This window comes from Brassica napus, chromosome A7, assembly GCF_020379485.1.
Source record: "Brassica napus cultivar Da-Ae chromosome A7, Da-Ae, whole genome shotgun sequence".
NCBI lineage: Eukaryota > Viridiplantae > Streptophyta > Magnoliopsida > Brassicales > Brassicaceae > Brassica > Brassica napus.
In genome coordinates, this window is record NC_063440.1 from 11,775,954 (window position 1) to 11,795,590 (window position 19,637).

At 37.4% G+C, this 19,637-nt stretch overlaps 4 protein-coding genes across 9 annotated transcripts; 1 reads left to right on the plus strand and 3 right to left on the minus strand.

Moving 5' to 3' along the window:
* Window positions 1-100: 100 nt before the first annotated feature.
* LOC106358093 (beta-1,3-galactosyltransferase GALT1) lies at window positions 101-3,126 on the minus strand. Of its 2 annotated transcripts, none has more exons than XM_048736712.1 (7): window positions 2,866-3,126; window positions 1,663-2,717; window positions 1,304-1,585; window positions 1,099-1,227; window positions 835-1,014; window positions 646-753; window positions 101-569 (listed from the first exon to the last, which is right to left on the minus strand). In XM_048736712.1, the coding sequence occupies exons 2-7, from the start codon at window positions 2,659-2,661 to the stop codon at window positions 357-359; spliced, it is 1,911 nt and encodes a 636-aa protein (XP_048592669.1). In that variant the 5' UTR covers window positions 2,662-2,717; window positions 2,866-3,126; the 3' UTR covers window positions 101-356. The 2 variants fall into 2 exon arrangements, with proteins under 2 accessions (XP_048592669.1, XP_013653289.2); XM_013797835.3 differs by having other exon boundaries at window positions 2,851-3,126.
* Window positions 3,127-8,498: 5,372 nt separating this feature from the next.
* LOC106356352 (ribonuclease 3) lies at window positions 8,499-9,782 on the minus strand. Its single transcript, XM_013796117.3, has 4 exons — window positions 9,592-9,782; window positions 9,342-9,497; window positions 8,967-9,165; window positions 8,499-8,848 (listed from the first exon to the last, which is right to left on the minus strand). Exons 1-4 carry the CDS (start codon window positions 9,679-9,681, stop codon window positions 8,625-8,627), a joined length of 669 nt encoding a protein of 222 aa, XP_013651571.2. The 5' UTR covers window positions 9,682-9,782; the 3' UTR covers window positions 8,499-8,624.
* A 143-nt stretch (window positions 9,783-9,925) lies between these two features.
* On the plus strand, window positions 9,926-12,599 carry LOC125576496 (cullin-3A-like). The gene is made up of 2 exons (XM_048736716.1): window positions 9,926-11,972; window positions 12,052-12,599. The coding sequence occupies exon 1, from the start codon at window positions 11,093-11,095 to the stop codon at window positions 11,687-11,689; it is 597 nt and encodes a 198-aa protein (XP_048592673.1). The 5' UTR covers window positions 9,926-11,092; the 3' UTR covers window positions 11,690-11,972; window positions 12,052-12,599.
* On the minus strand, window positions 12,484-15,799 carry LOC106358092 (probable methyltransferase PMT2). Of its 5 annotated transcripts, XM_048736715.1 has the most exons (8): window positions 15,443-15,799; window positions 15,286-15,351; window positions 14,551-15,203; window positions 14,112-14,322; window positions 13,750-14,044; window positions 13,178-13,567; window positions 13,013-13,090; window positions 12,484-12,936 (listed from the first exon to the last, which is right to left on the minus strand). In XM_048736715.1, exons 3-8 carry the CDS (start codon window positions 15,193-15,195, stop codon window positions 12,711-12,713), a joined length of 1,845 nt encoding a protein of 614 aa, XP_048592672.1. In that variant the 5' UTR covers window positions 15,196-15,203; window positions 15,286-15,351; window positions 15,443-15,799; the 3' UTR covers window positions 12,484-12,710. The 5 variants fall into 5 exon arrangements, with proteins under 5 accessions (XP_048592672.1, XP_013653286.2, XP_013653288.2 ...); XM_013797832.3 differs by lacking the exon at window positions 15,286-15,351 and having other exon boundaries at window positions 15,529-15,799; XM_013797834.3 differs by lacking the exon at window positions 15,286-15,351.
* Between the last annotated feature and the right edge of the window lie 3,838 nt (window positions 15,800-19,637).

Sequence of the window (19,637 nt, forward strand, 5' to 3'; positions counted from 1 at the left end):
GGGACCTAAATATAATTTGAGTTGTAAGACAGTGATTGCTCTTATCCATTAGAGCAATAAACGTGTCACTATGAAGTGGAGAACACGTCACACATGTGAATACTAAGCAATAACAATTGATTTTTTCGAGATGTTGTGAAAATATACAAGTATAATATGCTTCTCCTATGACTCTACACCACCCGTCGAATAAAAGAGATCAAAGGAAAATTTAGATATACAACTAAAACTAAACTACATATCTTCTAATCTACTTTGTACTAACAAACCAAATCAGGTGTTTACAACAAAGAATTAACTGACAAAACCACATTCTCTTTCTGTACCTGTGAACGCAGACGTGAATAATGTTCGTTTTACCAACCGCGGCAGCAAAGAGACCGTTTGGTTTCTTGGTATTTACGCCAGAGGCAAGTCATTTCAGCAGGGCTTTGGTAATGAGCAACCACATAACCGTCTTTGCATCCCTCACTAATGATCCTTCCATCATTTTCGTAATGAGGCTCGAGTCCCTGTTTCCTCAGATCAGCGATCCATATACCCATCGCCACGTCTTCTAGCTTGAACATCTATTTACAGTTTCGAGATTTCACAATCCATTCTATGTACATTTCGAAATGTACTTAACATAAAGAGTAGTAGTACCTTTAGATTTCCTTCTTTGAAAAGCTTGCTCACCGATTCTGCTATGTCCCGGGACACAATGTAGCCTGGACCATGCGCCCATGGTGGATATTTCTCTTCTGGCCATTCCTGTTTTTGAGTAGAAACATAACATTGTCAAATGAAATAGGCAATCATGAATATGCATGGCTATGTCAAGTTGTGTTGTACCTCATAACTGATGTACCATTTGCTAGCAGGGTTTCGGATTGGTTGAGAGTCAGAATTGATCAGTCCATATATTAGCCCGCGAGTGTTGTTGATCAATGACAAAGAAAGTAATACTTCATCAACACGGACAAAGGCATCATCATCCGTTTTCATAACAAACTTAGCTGAGTCAACCTCTGTCTGTTCACGAGATGTTGGTGAGGCAAAAACGGTGAAGACTAGTCAATCTTGTATAGGAAGAGAGATGAGAAAGACGATCCTTACCCCGAAGATGCAGATTGCTAGTGTTTTCCAGCTGATGAGACTGTAGTAATCAACAAAGGGCATTAGCTGAACGTCACCGTAAGTACGAGCCTCGTTCCATAGTTCCAAGTTAACAATAGGACTCTTGTGCTGCATATTAATCATGAATAAGAACTAAGGAACTTCAATATAGACCTGATGATTTCAAAAGAGGGAGAAAGCTTACAAGGCCAACAAAAAAGCGTACTGCAACTCTTCCAGATCTAACATCATCATACTGCATCCATGTTCTTCTCACAGCCATCCGTCGTTTAAAATTGTTAGCCGTGGAGAAAACGCCAATAACAAGATCTAATGGCCGTAATGGTGAAAGGGGAGGTGCCTTCAGTGCCTCTAAATCAACAACATGCTCTGATTCTTCTGATGTGGGTAAACCGCTGGCGAGAATGGATAGTAACTTCAAATCACCAGTAATCCTTACTTCACTAACAAGCCATGGCTCCAGTGTCTGTACCAAAGATGAAGAACCCACATAAGAATCTAAGAGCAGTAAAATATTAAAGAAGTGTGATGTGATGATATTACATCACGGAAAGCGAATGAGGTTATATGTTTCCCATCAACTGTCATCTGCATCCCTTCAGTTCCCACCCTAAGTGTAGCAACCGATAAGAAACCTTGCTTAAAAGGAAAGTACTTTTCATTTTTAGATGCTGCAACCCCTCTTGTAGTGTTGGACTGCAAGCTAGTGGAAGAAGTTCGGTTGACTTCTCTACCCACCACCTTGTCGCATTGATCCAAGTCATCAACTTTCTTATTCAAATCAGGATCATAATTCGGACAACGTTCCTCAACGCCCCAGTCACGAGCCACCGTCCAGCTGTTTTGGACAATGACAGGATCTTCAGTCCACTTGTCTCCAAGGAGCCTGACATTGTAATGCACAATAATGGGCGGATCAGGCTCCCCTGGAAGCGGCTGTCCCGTTAGATCAATCCTGAAGCTACCAACAAGACCATCAGGGATGCCAATGACTGTAACGGAGGAGCCTTGAGTCAGACCGCAAGGGATCTTCAACTTGAGACTACTTCCATCATCTTCGGTAGCATTCATTTTACTAAGAAACTGAGGACAAAGCTCCTCTCTGCCTCTCCTCGTTTGGTTCACGTTAGCATCAGCTAGCTTCTCGGCTTCAACAGCTGAGAGAAGACTCTCCCAAACAATGCCAGCTTCCTTAATAGCATCAACTCCGTTCGCTAAGCTCTGCGCGTTATCAACCAAGCTTTGGAGACGGTTCCACGTAAGCAGAGGCTCTCTCTCTTCTCTAGACACGTTCCGCTCAACGAATAGACTCGAAACAGTGACTATCTCATCTCCAGACAACGCTTCTTGAGTGTTCCTAGCTTCGTTCATGAAGTCGGGGACGGTGATTCGAAGCCACTCGAGAGGGAGAGTGGTGTTGGGAGTGAGAACAGTGGCAGTGATGTAAGGCTTCTCAACGGGAGGCTTCAAGTCGATGTATCTGTACACCGTGAAGAACATACACATTGATGCAACGAGAAGCCCTCCATAAAATCTCTTCATTTATAGAATGTTGCTAATGTTTATTATTCAATCAATGTGCATATGCATACGGATCCCTGAAACACAAACGGAATCAACATTACACTCAATTTCAAAATCAACTAACAGATTCAAGTGACTATCGGCAACTCAATGGGAGAGACGATGCTCACTTCATAGAACTCAAATCAAAAGTGAGATAGAACTTACTGAATCTACTCCAACAGTCGCGAAATCTACTCGAAGCAGAATCGGAATCTGCTTGCAGGCGTGGAAGGAAGCAATGTCGGTTCCAGAGTCAGATTCCGGTACACCGGAGTGTCGCGAGATGGTGACGGAGAGATTTTGTGAGTAGAATCTGGCTCAGATCTCTGAAGGCTTTCTTCTTAGTTTCCACTCTGTGTTGTATAGTGGAAGCACCGCACCGCACCTTCCTCCACCAGCAAGAGAGAGCGATAGTTCACGCACCTTCGCTTCGCCTCTTTGTATTTTTAAATTGTTTTCTCTCTCTTTTGTAGGAAAAAAGAAACGGTAAAATGGTGAAAAGTGAAAACTGCAAGAAGACACGAAGTGGAAAAGGAGAAGTTACCGGGATAATGGGCCCGACTTCACCAACACACTAGTCCGTTTAATATCATACGTGGCGAATTGAGTTTCCCCATATTTGTCTTTATTTGTTCTTGAAGCAATTTAAATATGAATTAGTTTTTTTTTTTTTTGCTAATCGAGTATCATGGCCCCACCGAAGTGGTTCAGACTAGAGACCGAAGTGAACATGGACGCTGCCAGGGCGTCACCATGTGGCTCACCTTGTAACGATCTTCGGTCTCGGATGCTGCAGCCCATATGTAAATTCTGCAGTGGCCAAGGCTCGAATCCAAAGACAGACACTCTAACTGGAGTTCCTATACCACTAGACCAAAGCAACTTGGTTAATACGAATTAGTTAACAACTCGTAAATCAATTGGCTAAACATTTTTGGTTGATACTATGATGACACTACAAGAAAACATCGGGATACTGAAGAAAAAAATCGTCGGTATGTCGTCGGAATAACGCTATTCCGAGGACATACCGACGAAAAAAGTCCTCGGAAATATCTCCTCGGAAATTCATACTTCCTCGGAATTCCTTCAGAAATTTCCGACGGAATTCCGAGGAAAAAAAATTCCGAGGAAAGTCCGAGGACACAATGTTCGTCGGAAGGTTCCTCGGAATATACCGAGGGAATTCCGATGGTCCAATCCTCGGAAGTTTCGACGAAATATTCCTCGGAATGTTTATCGGAAAATTCCGAGGAACTTTCTTCCCTCGGAATTTTCCGAGGAAGGCCTTTCCCTCGGAAATTTCCGAGGAACTCTATTCCCTCGGAATTTCGAAAAAAATTATTTTTTAAAAAAATTTATTTTTTTTTTTAAATTAAAATTTTTTAAATTTAAATTCAAAAATTTAAAATTAAAATTAAAATTGAATAAAACATAAAACATTAAAACATAGTAGATAATATTCAAATTTAAATAAAACAATCAGAGTTTTTGGTAAAAAAAAAAACTACTGGCCTGGAATGTTCGGGAACACCTCGTTCGGGTACATCCTCTTCATCATCTCCATCATCTGTTCGTTCAGCCTCTTCTGGGTCTCATAGCCCGCCTGTTGAGCTGCCATCTGGGTCTCCAACGCAGATATCCGATCATCCTTGTCCTTCAGCTGAGCCGTAAGAACTTCTGGATCAACATATGCCGGTGGTGCAGAAGAAGGAGCAGCCGACCGGGAGCGACGACCCAAACCGACCAAACGTCCCTTCTTCTTTGGAACCAACTGAAATATAAATAACCAAATTTAGATAATATAAATTGATGATAAAATAAAAATCAAGAAATAATTAAATTGAACTTTAAAAAAAAAAAACTTACCGATTCAACGATTTCGTTGATTCGAACCCGGGACAAGTTGGTCGAGGCCGTCGAATCGTCATCATCGGTTTGAAGCTGAGACACTTCGTCATACACCTGAGTTTGGACCAGGTCGACCACGTCCCTCACAAGACCATCATCAATCTGGCCGGTCTTCTTGTTGGTATACGCCCTTTTCATAAGGGCGAGATCATCAACCGGGTCGCCCTCATTTTCTTCCGTCTTCAAAAAAAATAAATTAAACAAACATTAGAAATTTGAAAAAATGCACAAAAAATAAAATTCTGAAACTTAAATAATTGAAGAAAAAGCGGTTGAACTTACCATGCGATCCGCCAGAGTGGCAATAGATTGAGCACCCAAGTTATGCTTGTAGATGCCCTTTCCTTTACGGTCGCTCCTGCGGTTGTTGGAGTTGGTGGAAGAAGTTTCTTTCGTCTCTTCTTTATCCCAATGTGCACACAACTCCTTCCAGACCGTGTCGTTCATCGACTTTGGGACCTTTTAATTTAAAAAAAAAAGTTTAATAATTTAAAAAATAGTTTAATAAATTAAAAATTGTTAATAAATTAAAAACTACCTTGTTTACTTCTCACTTCTTCTTCCACTCGTACATCTGCTTCCCATAGTTGTCCATAACTTTATGGACAAAATGGTGATAGATAGAGAGCGTATCATCGGAATTCCAGTTGAATTCTTGCTGAAATAGTTTAAAAATAAGTTTTAATAAATAAAAAATAGTTTAATAATTAAAAAAATAGTTTAATAATTAAAAAAATAGTTTTAATAATATTTAAAATGTCTAATAAATATAGAAAATAGTTTAATAATTACAAAAAATAGTTTTAATAATATTTAAAATGTCTAATAAATATAGAAAATAGTTTAATAATTACAAAAAATAGTTTTAATAAATAAAAAATATAAGTTAAAAATTTGAATACTTACCGCAAACTGACGAAACCACAGATGCTGCTTCTCGATAGGGAAGTGAGTGAAAGTCGGATGTCCCCTGTCGAGGGCCGAGTACATCATACGGTTGATCCATGCGCTGATCCCGTTCCCGGATCGGTTGAACCTAATAAAAAAAAACAAATTATTAATAAAAAAACAGTTTAAATAAAAAATAGTTAAAAAAATAAAAGTTAAATTACCATGTTTGATCATGTCCATGTGGATACTCAGTGAGATAGGGAAGATGGTCACGACCGGGATGTCGAACCAACTCCGCAACACTCATCACTCCCGGAGGACCCGGAGGAATAAAAATTTAAAAAATAGTTTAAATAAATCCCAAAAACATTTAATAATTACGAAAAATAGTTTTAAAAATATTTAAAATGTTAAATAATTACGAAAAATAGTTTTTAAAAATATTTAAAATGTTAAATAATTACAAAAAATAGTTTTCATAATATTAAAAATGTTTAATAAATTTATATTTTATATATAAAATACATAAAACGATTTATAACCACAAAAAATGATTTATATTTAAAAAAAAAACTATTTATAACCACAAATTCCTACTTCTACGATATGGATGATCTGGTGGTAGAAATCTCCTGTGACAGTCAAACCAACACATTTTCCTTCCGTGTTTTAGTTGGAAAGCATCAGTGTTATCTTGACAATATGGACATGATAGCCTTCCATGCGTTGTCCATCCAGATAACATACCATATGCTGGAAAATCACTTATTGTCCACATTAGTACTGCCCGCATTTGAAAGTTTTCTTTACACGAAACATCGTATGTTTCAGCACCTTGAGCCCATAGTTGTTGCAACTCATATATTAGTGGCTGAAGAAACACATCAAGTGATCTCTTAGGATGCTCTGGTCCGGGAACGAGAATCGAGAGAAACAAAAACTCTCGTCGCAAGCACAAGTTTGGGGGTAGGTTGTATGGTGTAAGAATGACTGGCCATAGAGAATACTGTCTTCCACTCTTGCCAAACGGGCTGAAACCATCAGTACATAATCCAAGGTAGACATTTCTTCTCTCATACGCAAAGTCGGGATACTTTGATTGGAAATGCTTCCACGCTTTTGCATCTGAAGGATGTCTGATCTCACCATCTGTTGAGTGCTCCGCATGCCATCTCATTGGTTGCGCTGTGCGTTCAGACAGATACAGCCTCTGCAACCTTTCCGTCAAAGGCAAATACCACATCCTTTTATATGGTACTGGAACTCTTCCACTCGTATCTTTATAACGAAGCTTCCCACAAAATTTGCATGAAACCCGCTGTTCATCCGTCCTCCAATAAATCATGCAGTTGTCTCTGCATACATCTATTACCTGATACGATAAACCAAGACCAGCTACGAGTTTCTGAACCTCGTAGTATGAGCCAGGAGCTACATTATCTTCGGGTAGAATACCTTTTACATAATCAGCAATCGCATCCACACAGTCTTCAGCCAAATTATAATCCGTCTTAATGTCCATCAATCTTGTAGCAGATGATAAAGCTGAATGACCATCTCTGCAACCTTCGTACAGTGGTTGCTTTCCAGCATCCAACATATCATAAAATCTCCTAGCTTCGGCATTGGGTAAATCTTCCCTTCTAAAATGATCATTTACCATCTGCTCAGTACCTACACCGTAATCTACATCCGTTCTAATTGGATCTTCTAATCTAACCGCTGGCTGAGGTTCGCTAGTACTACCATGTTCATAATCAGTTTCTCCATGATGATACCAAATTTTGTAACTTCGTGTAAACCCACTCAAATATAGATGAGTCCAAACATCCCATTGTTTAATAACTTTTTTATTTTTACAATTAGAGCAAGGACATCTTAACATACCTGTTTTTGCTTCCGGTTGTCGGTGAACTAACCCCATAAATTCGGTTATACCTTGTTGGTATTCTTCCGTAAGCAATCTCGTGTTCGGATCTAAATGAGGTCGATCGATCCAAGAACGAAAATAATTTGAAGAAGACATGTGTTTTATGAATCAAATTCGTGTGTAAAGAAAGTGAGAGGGAGGATGAAGATATGGAGTGAATGAAGAGGAAGAGGGGTGCTTGTATTTATAGTTGAAATCCTGCCGACGGACCGAGGAAATTCCGACGGAATTCCGATGCAAACGGCTAGTTCGTCGGAATTTCCTCGGAATTTTTAAAATCCCCCAACGGCTCTCCAACGGCTCTCTAACGTCTATAATATTTCCTCGGAATTCATCGGTTTTTTCCGAGGAATACTAGTTTCCTCGGTATTCCGTCGGAATATTCCGACGAGATGAATTTTCCTCGGAATTCCGTCGGAATATTCCGAGGAAATTCTGAGGAAGCCAAATTTTGTGTTTCCTCGGAATTGCCTCAGAAATTCCTCGGTATATTCCGAGGAATTCATTTTCCGTCGGAACGTCCGTCAGAATACCGCTGTTTTCTTGTAGTGTGATTACTAAACACATCGAATGGAGACGTTTGAACAATCAAAATTTGAACATTTATTGCGCCTAGTAGTAATTGTTTGATCTCTACATAAATTACATAAAGGAGAAAAAAAACAAAAGAAAAATTTGGCAAGCAAACTTCAAAGGGTAATTAAGCAAGTTCCCAAGTCATGATAGCGTGAGATGCATGTGAGGTTGTTTTCATTTGTAAGTTGTAACGCATCACCATACATCACCAAGTCATATTACCTTTTTCCTGTTTGGAGGAAAAAGGAACAATCGGACTGTAGTTTTCACGTTGGTCTTTCGGTTTGATACACATCATGACTCAAGCAACACTCATCATGACTTTGTAAGCACATAATCATTGGCTTCGATTTAGTTATAAGCTTCCAACGATGTATTCGAGATTTAAACTTGCAGCTTTGATTCTTTAGGAGAAACTGTATGAATGAAATTATCTAAGAATCCAGAAGGAAACAAGTTTAGAGCTTAGAAGCTATGTGGTAACACAATGCAACGTGATGACTGATGAGGGGGTATCATCCGATCATATATTTTTATTGCAATTAAAAGTTGCAGAGAAACACAAACAAAAACCAAATAAGTACAATATTATAATCTTTTCGTAAATAAAATTAAAAATCAACCGTGAGATCTAGAACTTGGGAAACTGAACTCGAGAGTCGCATCGACCATGTGGCATAACAGGACAGTTGATGAAGTTGGAGGCCGAAGTGTCAACGCATAGATAAATCTGATAAAGTTGGCTATTATGCGACGAATCCTTGTTACATTCTATTCCCGGAGCAAATCCAATTGCTTCCTTGATCGCCCTCTCAATATCTTTTATTTCATAAAATTTATCATCTGGTTTAATCCCTGCATCATGAAAAACAATATATAATATACATATATATATATATATATATATATATATATCTCAAGAAAACAAAAATATTCAGCTATATTTGAAGGGCACAAGAAATGAATATTGTACCAGCATTGGTGAGGGCATGAAGGAGGTTAGCTTTCTGTTTGAGTTTGAGACCGGCTTCAAAATAATCGTGTTGGTCGAGCTCAGACTCAGCACAAGTTCCGTGCTTCTCCCATTCGTGTGTCCAAAAGTGCACACCATCGTTGCTGGGACACGACAATGTTGGCCATTCTCTTTGTAAGTTGCTCATCAGATCAGATACCTTCATTTTTCATTTTCCAGTTTTCATTATTAAATGTTTCACAACATTATTAATCTATAAGTTTCTTTTGCTTGCGAAACCATACAAACGTATATAACGCTCCCAAACTATTAATGTCCTAGTTAAAAAGAATTACTTTATAAGAAAATATAACATGTTTAAAGTTAAAAACAAACCCGTAATTCATCAAATGTGCTATCAGGATTACAGTTTTGAGGCCATCCACCAGTTTTGTAGTTAGGCCAAAGACCATGAATTCCAAAATCCGCTGCTGGTTTCCCGGTTTTCGGATAGCAACAACTATGTCTTGAATCACAATACGCTCCAGGCCACTGTATTGCATTACATAAACATAAATTTATCACCATATTGATCATTCTTGTAGAGAGAGAGAGACATACGTTATAAGATTTAGATCAACTGTACCTGTACAACAAAGTAGAAGAAATCGAAATCTTGAGCGACACTTAGCACGTACAGTTGTTGTAACGCAAGAATACAAAGGAAGAATTTCATTTTTCTCAGAGAAAATAATGTGGAAGAAGAATTAAATAGTTTGTGGAAACCAAAGTAGTCCCAAAATAAAATGAAGGATGAATGAATCAGAAAAGAAAAGGTTAAGTTTTGCTTTTATAAAGCCATATAACGTGACGTGTGATATTTGTTTTGGGTACAAAAATGTGACGTGTGATTGTTAATAGGGAAATGCTTAAATCTTAATTGTATTAGGTTAGTGTTTCGTGCAAGCGTTTTATTTCCAGCTCCAATGCTTTTGAAAGTGATAACGTAAGTCGAACTTATTATCCTGAACTATAAAATAATTCATTTAATGTATTTTAATCCCAAAAGTATACATGTTCATATAAAACCTTACAAACCTATGTTTTTTAACTTAATTTTTTAAAAAAATTATAGAATATGTTTCGTTTTTCTGAATCCCATATAGATCATGGACGGCAATAAAGTTCTTCATTTTTTTTTGGATTGAGACGTGTAGATAGGATGCTTAATTAAGTTCTTGAAGAGAGTTATAGCTGGTGATGGTGTTGCTTGCTTTGCTCTCAGCTCTTATACTTCTCCATTATTTTCGATGTTTGTTCTAACGTCAAACGAGATGCATTATTTCAAGGAACTGGTCCTCCTAGCTGTTCCATAAGCTTTATTCTTTTAGTGGTTCGTCCGTTTTTGTTTATAAAAAAGGGAAAGGAAAACAGATAAATAAAAATAAATAAAAAGGAAAACAAGTTAATAAAAATAAATAAAATTAGCAGGCATTGTAAAAATTGTATCTAAATGGTTGAACTCCCTACTCCAGAAAGAAAGAAATTGATCATATTCTGGACTAAGTTTGGTCGGCTTCGATCCTTGTTCCATGGTGATAGGACGTATTAGTAGACCTATGGTTAGAATCTCTCGATATCCTCCATCCTCACAATCATGATCATGTGATTACGAGGTGTCTACGAGGAGCAGAAAAAGAGAGTTAGCAATCCAAACAAATGGAGATAAGAGGGTAACCAAACAGATTGTGACAAACAATCTGAGCTCTAACAAAGAGATGAGCAACATCAGCTAGAATTTTTATTCCCTACCTGAAAAAGGCAATAAGGGCTACCAATTAGAGTCAGAGATGAAACCCACTTTTTTGTGGGTTTCTTCTCAGTTTTACAAGGTTGATTGAGTCTCAGGAGTTTATTGAGTCTTGTGATTGTGGGGATATTACTTGGATGGATGCACCTAAGAGTGAGGCCAAGATTACTTGTGTGGTTGAGAAAGTATGAGGAGAATTCTGGTCTTGTCTGAATGATAAGTATGAGGATTTGGGTAGAATGTACAGCTTTGTTTCGCAGGGTTACTAATGGTCTTGCTACTGTCAGAGACGTTATGACTTCACATCTAAGGGAAATGGAGAAGCAATTGGTTACTAATGGAGTTTGTTCACCGTTTATTGGACAAAATCATCAACACCGCGTTTGGGAATGATAAAACGTTTCAGAACGCGCTGAACTCTTCGTTTGAGTATTTCATCAACTTGAATGCTCCTTCTCCTGAGTTCCTCTCCTTGTTCGTTGATGACAAGCTACGGAAAAGACTTAAGGGTATTGCAGATGTGGATGTGGAGGTCGTTCTTGATATAGTTATGATGCTGTTCGGTTACTTACAAGAGAAAGATGTGTTTGAGAAGTACTACAAGCAGCGTTTGGCTAAAAGGCTTCTCTCTGGCAAAACCGTGTCAGATGACGCAGATAGAAGTTTGATAGTGAAACTGAAGATGGTGTGTGGCTATCAGTTCACTTCGAAACTGGAAGGCATGTTCACTGATATGAAGACTTCAAAGGACACAATGCGAGGGTTTTACGGCAGTCACCGGGAGCTCTTAGAAGGACCATCACTTATTGTTGAGGTTCTTACAACCGGTCCATGGCCCACACAGCCTTCAGCAGCTTGTAACCTCCCAGCTGAAGTTTCGGTTCTCTGTGAGAAGTTTCACTCTTGTTACCTTGGAACCCATACCGGTAGATGATTAACCTGGCAAACTAACATGGGCACAGCTGATATCAAAGCTATCTTCGGAAAGGGTCAGAGACATGAACTCAACGTGTCAACTTTCCAGATGTGTGTCCTCGTGCTTTTCAATAACTCTGATCAACTCAGGTAAAAAGAGATCGAACTAGGTACTGAAATGCCAGCATCAAAATCTCAAACGTTGCTTGCAGTCGACCTCGATGACAAACCTCTGCTTTGAGTGTGTTGAGGGGGTCTCAAAGGAAAAGAATAATGCAAAAGACATGAAAGGGGAAACCAAGGTATGGTCTTATATTCTCTACTGGTGTGGACATGTTTCAATCGGGCAAACTAGTTGATTTTGTGCAACATTCTCCTCAGAGTTGCTTGATGTGTTTGTTACCTGGAAAGAGGAGAGTAGAGAGGATGGTGGATATTCATCTGATTATATGAGGTATTTCAATATTTTCTAGAATAACACTCTCTTTGTGATCATCACTTGTTACCATCTGCTGATTCACTCTATATTTGAATTGGAGCTACTGCAATCTTCTTGATACAAAGGACACAAGAAGTTGGAGGAAAGTAAGTGTGAGGCTTGCAAATCCACAGTTGTTGATTCTATGAAGAAGAATCCAGAGAAAGGTGCTTTGTACATTCCCTTATCACTTGCAATGCCCTGGTGTTTATTGGTCATGTGTTCTTTGCTAGGAGCTGAGAAAGTAATACAGACCAATCTCACTTTCTCAAAGAAGGCTGATACAAAAGAGTTGCACGTGGATTCATAGCCATACACAATCTAGAAGACTCCTATCCACTTCAATTTCTTCTTGTTTTCACTTTTCATCACATGGAAACAAAAATGTAAAACAAAAGTTCCAAGTTTTTGGACTGGGAAACATATATAAACTATTACAATAAAAGTAATAGAGATACTTGGAAAAAGTGTAACAAAGACGAGAGTGTAGCTCTCTCACATTCCCTAAGGACAAAGAAAGCTTTCTATCATTTGATCAAAATGTTCAGGTCACACCGAAACTTCAGTGAGCCGAGGTGGAGTTGGTGACCCAATACTGCTTCACAGCAATCAAAACCTTCTCATTAACTAAAGGACCATCCTCGTGATCAACCAGCTTCGAATCCCATCTCATTCCGGATATGATTCTCTTCACCTTTATCAATGTGTCAACATCATCTCTGATTATAACTGCTCCTTCTGGTCGGAGAATACGATCCATCTCCAGAAGAATGTCATCCGCATTGCACCTAAAAAGATTCATAAGCAGACTCAAAAACACACCCAATCAACAAGTGTTTGAAAAAAAAACAGAGAAACACTTACTTGTTCTTGTACAAACTGAAGAGATGGTTCGCATGGATTAAGTCATATGTTCTTGGGTATGTAGAGAAAGCCTCACACCTGAAACAAGCAAAGCCTCTCAAACCAGAAACACAAAGAGCTTTGAGATGTTGTTCATAAGATGAGTGTGTGTTTCTTTTAACTTACCAGTCATGGTAGATTCCAATTAGTCCTCGCTCATACACAACACCAAGCCTATTCTTTTCAGCGATCGTGGGGACAACATTCATAACCCAAAGCTTTGTAGACTCAATAGCAGCAGCAAACCCACCAAACCCTGCGTTCATGTCCATGATGTTACGGTACCTTCCTGTATCAAGCAAACTGTTGATTCTCTTGTAAGCCTTCACATGTTTTTTCCACTGTCTGTTATCATCTTCATATGCATCAACCGTGACACCAGAGATGGAACCACTAGAGATCCTAGGCGGTACCGCGTTGAGTCTATCTGGAAAAACCTGAAGTTCTCCTCCAGCAACTTCATCTGAGCTACTTGTCTCCGGATACGGTGTAATACATGCCTCCATCTTCTTGTACCTAGAAAAAGATATATGGGTCAGAGCCAACCCACGAGCTAACAATTTTACACTGGAATAGAATCGATCCCTGGCCTAGACCAACAAGACGATTTCTCTTCCAGTAGAAACCACTAGACTACCACAATGTGGTTCAAAGCTTAAAAACTTGCAAGAGGTTATGTGACGAATGTTGCACCATACCAGACATCATCAGTATCATCAGTTTTGCAAAAGTTGGCTCTAGGGTCATCTCGTCTTGACCGGCATGCCTCATCGTTGACTCTCTTCTGCCAGATAGCGATCTCGCCGTGTTCATACTTCTTCTCCCAACAAAGAAGCTTAGCAGCTTCCTCAATCTTTCTCTGTTCCTCTTGAAGCTCATCCTTGGGACGTTGCCATGCCTTGTAGTTGATCTTCCAGTTTATAGGAGGACCAGATAGAATCCAGTAGCCACCTGGCCTAAGCACACGGTCAACTTCCATCAAGTACATCCCATCTGTTCAAACACAAAAATAACATTAACTGATCAATCATTAGCTAAAGAAGCTAGAAACTTGTCTTACCATTTGCTCCCCATGGAATCAAACAACGAGAGCAGTGAGCCATGTCGAAAGCCCGTGCTGGATATGGCAACTTTATAGTGCCAAGAACACCAATAACAGCGGGAACACCTCTCTCTAGAGCAAACTGAACCTGAGCCTCGTGTGAGTCTCTTGGTGCAAAAGACATTGCACGCACATTTCTGCTCCATAAGTATGCTCCCCAACTTGCAACCTACCAAAACATTTTCAGTTTAGTTCCACAATGCAACAACTAATATTCCATGTTTAAAAAAAAAAATCATCTTTAGGCGCCTTATAGAGGATTATTGTTTAGGCGGGCGCCTAGATTGATTTAAAAAAAAATAGTTTTGTTTAGATCCGATTTAACGACTAGGCGGCGCCTAGACCGATTTTTAGAACACTAGCTAATAAACAGGACAAATCAAAGATAAGACATTACCCCACAGCCAGTGTCCAAAGCAGTCCTAACAGTACCATTCTCCATAGGTATCACCGAAGCAAGCTGATCAATATACTTATCAGCACCCTGAGGAAACTGAGTCCCACCACCAGGGAACCTAAAAACGTCACCCTCATACTGAATCCAATTCTGAATAGCCTTCTCAACAGTCAATGCCTTATACGGAGCATTAGCATACGGCACGTAATCTCTACTCTTAGGCCAAGAGAACGGCGTCACATATCCTTTAGGCGCTGGCACAAGGCAACGTAGCTTCTCACTCTCGGGAACGCAATGCCTTTCGCGGTAGATCATACTATCTCTAGGGAAAGTCATCGCGCGTCTCTGGTCTTGACAGGGTGTGTAGTCAGTGTAACGAGCATCACAGGGCTCGAAGGCTTTGACCTTTGTTGAGGAACCAACGATGCTGGATTCTCCAGCGTGGTGAGTCTCGAAGTTTAGGCTTGGGACGATGTCGCAGTCAGCTCCGCTGTTGGTCATCTGGAGAGCGATGCTGTCTCCTTTGCCGAAACCGCTTCGTTGCCATGCTCCGAGGATGTAGAAGAAGCAACATAGGCTGAAGACGACGAAGATCTGAACAGAGCTTCTTGTTTTGCCATCGGCAGAACTTGACTTCAACGCCATTGTGTAATCTAATAAAACATAAAAACAAAAGTCAGATCAAAGAGGTAAGAAGTTGGAAGCTTTGAGAGATAAGAATCAAGACAACTATACTTAAACTAGAATCAGACACATGTGCTCGCGTTCGTGTTGTCTTCAGGAAGAAGCAAAAGATCAAATCTATTTTAGCGTAATTAGTCAAAGATCCGTAAGATTAACGAATACATGTAACTAACGGATATTTATTACAACAGATTGAGTGACGACATACACAGAAGCAACCCTGATCTAGATTTGTCGGAATGAGTATATAAGAACGTACAGGTAATATAACGAATCGGGGAGATCCTCTGTTACAATTGGCTAATCTGAAGCGATAGTTCCAGAGATTGATGCAGGTGGGAATGATGATTGATGATTGATGATTGATGACTGATGAAGAGAAGGGTGGGAGGTGATTGGATGAAACGTGTGAGATAGCTGCTTGTGTAGAACCCTAGTTTTTGCGAAGCTTCAACATCATCTAGCCATGGGAATGGGATGTATGTAAAAGGAGAAAAGAAAGAGAGATATTAAAGCTGTCCTTTTTTTAAAACAGAGCCATAGAGAATGAGATAGAGAGAAGGGTAAACTGTGTATATCAAATCGACTTTTGATATTATTTTTTTTATATTTTTCTTCATAAAATTCATTTGACCTAGATTTGTTGAAATTTTATGGCGAAAATGAGAGAGATTACTTGTTAAAGAAAAAGCAAAAGTAAAAAAAAAAAAAAAAAAAGAGAAAAGCCTAGTTTTTGAAAACCCCCCCTCCCCCCCCCCCCCCCCCCCCAAAAAAAAAAAACCATAGTTGAATCATGAATGCAATTATGAAGATAATTAATTATTAACTAGCCGACCATTAGGGAAGAACATTCTTCTGAACATTGGACCAACCATCTGTAACATTGAAAACCATGTTATGTAACATAACTTATGTTGGAAAACCGCGTTGTTACTGATTAACGGCCATAGGTGTATCGTATGACTGATCTTGTTTACTGACTGAGCCGCCCATGTTACTGATTAGCATTTCCTTTAGTCGCCCATGAATTGACAACTTCTAGGTTCAAGAGATTGCAAACGTATGATTTAATCGTGAAAAGGGGCACATTCAAATGGTCGTAAAAAGAAGATAGACGCATAAATGTACTATGCATACGTGGATAGTAGATGAAACATGTATAACTGGTACCTTTTTTTTCGAACACAATAAATGGTACCTTTTATCCTTTAATTAAGTGCCTAAACTAAACTTTTATCTAAACCGAAATTATAAGTCATTTATAAATCAATACTGTACAAATGAATAGTCTAATAAATTTTAGACTATATGGATTATTACCACTTAGAAATCAAAGTTACTGTGGACATTGTGTATATTAGTCTTTTTGTAGAGTAAACAAAAAAAAATGTTGCACAAAAAAAAAGCAAAGTAAACCAAAAGTAGCACTATATTTTCTTTCATCAGCAGCACATTTACCTAGGGCTTGGACTTATTATCCAAAATCGAGATCTGATCTGGATCCGTTCCGAAAATAGGATATTCGGGATCTACAGATACGAATCTAGATAGTAAAATGTTGCATACGTCGAATCCGGAATGGTATTTTTTTAAATATATTAAATTCAAAATTTTATTAGTAATTATAGTTGATATATTAATATTTATACATAAAATTAGTCTTATAATATTATCTTCTAACTTTCATAATATTATTTATATATTTTTATAAATTTGTAGAAATATTTAATTTATATATTATTTTTAGAATTTTGCTATTTTAAAAAATATATTTTTTAAATTTTTTTTATGGATCCGGATACTCACAGGTAATATTATATTTAGACAGATATCCGAAATCTTGATATCGGAAGGTACGGATCCGATGGATTGGAGACCTTAAATTTTCCAGATATCTACATCCGTCTCACCCCTACATTTATCTGTATATATTTGTTTTTATTTACATTGTTTCGTATTTATTTATGAATGATAAATAAAAAAGTTTAGTTTGCTAACATGTTACCTTGCATAAGTAATTTAAATTCTTACAGCAGGGATAAATATAAGCCGAGTATTTAGTATTTTCTAATTTGGTATTCGACTTGATTTGTATGAGTAGTAATGAGATCCTGCAAAGATCAGCACTCTAGAATGATGAAATGGGGATAAGCTTTGCTGTTGAATGCCGTCAAGCCTCAAACACAAGGATTGTGAATCGGTTGGTCACACAAGAGCAGCGAGAAACTCTTGATATACTTAAGATTTAATTCTCTGGATTTGATACACCAAGGAATCCGAAATAGTTTGATGGATATTACTCACTAACAAAAAAAGAACTCCAAAAGATTTTTGTTTATAAAAAGAAGGTTGCTTTGTTCTCAAAAATAGGCCACACAAAATATAAAGGGAGAGAGAGTCTTGTAAATGTACAAGACTCCTTGAAAACCAGCAATAATAAAAACCGGAATAGATTAAAATTTAGTTTGAAATTCTTATAAAAATAAACTTAAGAGTATTTTGTTTAAAGACTCTTTGCTGGATCATGTTCTTGGAGCAACAAAATAGTTGATACGAAAACAACTTGCGGCCTCGTTAAAAAAAAATCTCTAGAAAATTCAGTGGGACAAAACTAGGGGTAAGGAAAAAGACCACACACAAGTTGCTTACCTACTTGTTGACTAGCTTGAATTATTTCTTAAATATTGTGTACTGTTTTACAAACTGTTGCATAAGAGCCAATTTCACTTCTTCACACATGAGAGAATCTGATTTCAGTGGCCCAGCCTTCAATGGCATTTATTCTGAAAAAGCAGTTGCATACAAATATATCACTTACCCCTCATGTTGCAGTGACTATGGGATTATGGTATTAAACTTATGAAAGAGATCAATTCCACATGTAATAATCAATTGTTCACATATAACTTTTTACTAGATCTTTATGAATCTCAATTATCTTGCATCCACAAGCATTTTGAAATGGTTTCAAACCCAAATTAATTACTCTGTCGTGTATCCGTATATTCATTGTAGTAGATATTTCAAGCTTGAGTAATAGAATGGCCGTTTGACGCCAAAAAAAAAAAAAAAAAGATATACAATTCTCCTCTTTTTGACGCCATTCTATAATTTGTCAACATTGTTTGGGCATTTGAGACCTTGAAGATGTCTATCTTTTATTCTATGAAAAATTCTTCTAGAACTTCCCTTTGCTAACCACTAATCTGGCTTCTCGGAGTTTTTGTTTTCAAACTAGGTTTTTAGTAATAAAAATCTGTGATTTGTGGGTTTACTTCCATTTGTGTCAATCTTTATGAGCTGACACAATACGATTTACATTAGATATAAGAATAAAAATGATTTCATATGATTCCAAGTGCTGGTTGTACTAACTAAATTCAGTTTGAATACAAGATTAAAGTGAAGCTTTGATTTTAAAAGACTCCATAAATCTAATTAAAAATAGGGAAATTAGCATGAATGACAAATAAAAAAAATCATAATGTAGAAACTAATAATAACAATCATGTGGCTATGATGTAGGACATCAAAACTATTAAAACGGAAGGAATTTTAATAAATCTACTTAAAAATGTTGTTTGGACTCTTTCATTAACTAATAACTAGATTTTGACCCGCACGTCCGTGCGGGTGTATTTTTTTAAAAAAAATACGATGCTATTTGATTTTTATGTCATTATTTAGGGTTGGGCAAAAAACTTAAATTTGAAGAATTGAACCGATCCCAATCCGAATAAGTAGTACTAAATCCGAACCGAAATTGATTAAATATCTTAATTATTCAAAATTTTGGTATTTGAAGAACTGAAATCTAATCCGATCCGAATCGAAATATTTTGGATATCCAAAATAGATTTATATAGTTATATATTAATTACTTTTAGATTTAATATATATAATAACATCCAAAATATATATGATACTTTTAAGTTCGCTTAAATGCTTGAAAATATATATAAATAATCAAACGTAAATATCTTAAATAGTTAAAATATACTCAAAACTCTAAAAAATACTTAAATAATTATTTATCCTCTATCCAAATATTTAAACCAAACCTATTTAAATTGGTTATCCAAATCCGAACCAAATACTCAAAGATCTGAACTGAACACGAAATTCCAAAAAGACCCGGAAACGAACCCGAACGCCCACCCCTAATCAATATTATATATATATATATATCATATGTGTCAGCATAGGTTACAAAATATGTGTTATCACACTAATCAATATTATATATATATATATATATATATATATATCCTATATGTGTCATCATAGGTTACAAAATATGTGTTATCATATAATTAATCATATTTTATACGTACCATCAAATGATTTTTTTTATAATTAATAATATTTTATACAATCATATAAATAATCACATATATTATATT

Bases quoted from the DNA above. Each gene is read 5' to 3' on its own strand.
- LOC106358093 (XM_048736712.1), bottom strand. From the start codon at position 2,661: ATGAAGAGATTTTATGGAGGGCTTCTCGTTGCATCAATGTGTATGTTC. The intron at 1,586-1,662 runs GTAATATCATCA...TCTTTGGTACAG, and splicing joins CCTCATTCGCTTTCCGTGAT to ACACTGGAGCCATGGCTTGT. The intron at 1,228-1,303 runs GTAAGCTTTCTC...ATTAATATGCAG, and splicing joins TACGCTTTTTTGTTGGCCTT to CACAAGAGTCCTATTGTTAA.
- LOC106356352 (XM_013796117.3), bottom strand. From the start codon at position 9,681: ATGAAATTCTTCCTTTGTATTCTTGCGTTACAACAACTGTACGTGCTA. The intron at 9,498-9,591 runs GTACAGTTGATC...AATGCAATACAG, and splicing joins TCTTCTACTTTGTTGTACAG to TGGCCTGGAGCGTATTGTGA. The intron at 8,849-8,966 runs GTACAATATTCA...TTCATGATGCAG, and splicing joins TCATGCCCTCACCAATGCTG to GGATTAAACCAGATGATAAA.
- LOC125576496 (XM_048736716.1), top strand. From the start codon at position 11,093: ATGGAGTTTGTTCACCGTTTATTGGACAAAATCATCAACACCGCGTTT.
- LOC106358092 (XM_013797832.3), bottom strand. From the start codon at position 15,195: ATGGCGTTGAAGTCAAGTTCTGCCGATGGCAAAACAAGAAGCTCTGTT. The intron at 14,323-14,550 runs GTAATGTCTTAT...ATGTTTTGGTAG, and splicing joins CTTTGGACACTGGCTGTGGG to GTTGCAAGTTGGGGAGCATA. The intron at 13,568-13,749 runs GTATGGTGCAAC...ATCTTTTTCTAG, and splicing joins GATGATACTGATGATGTCTG to GTACAAGAAGATGGAGGCAT.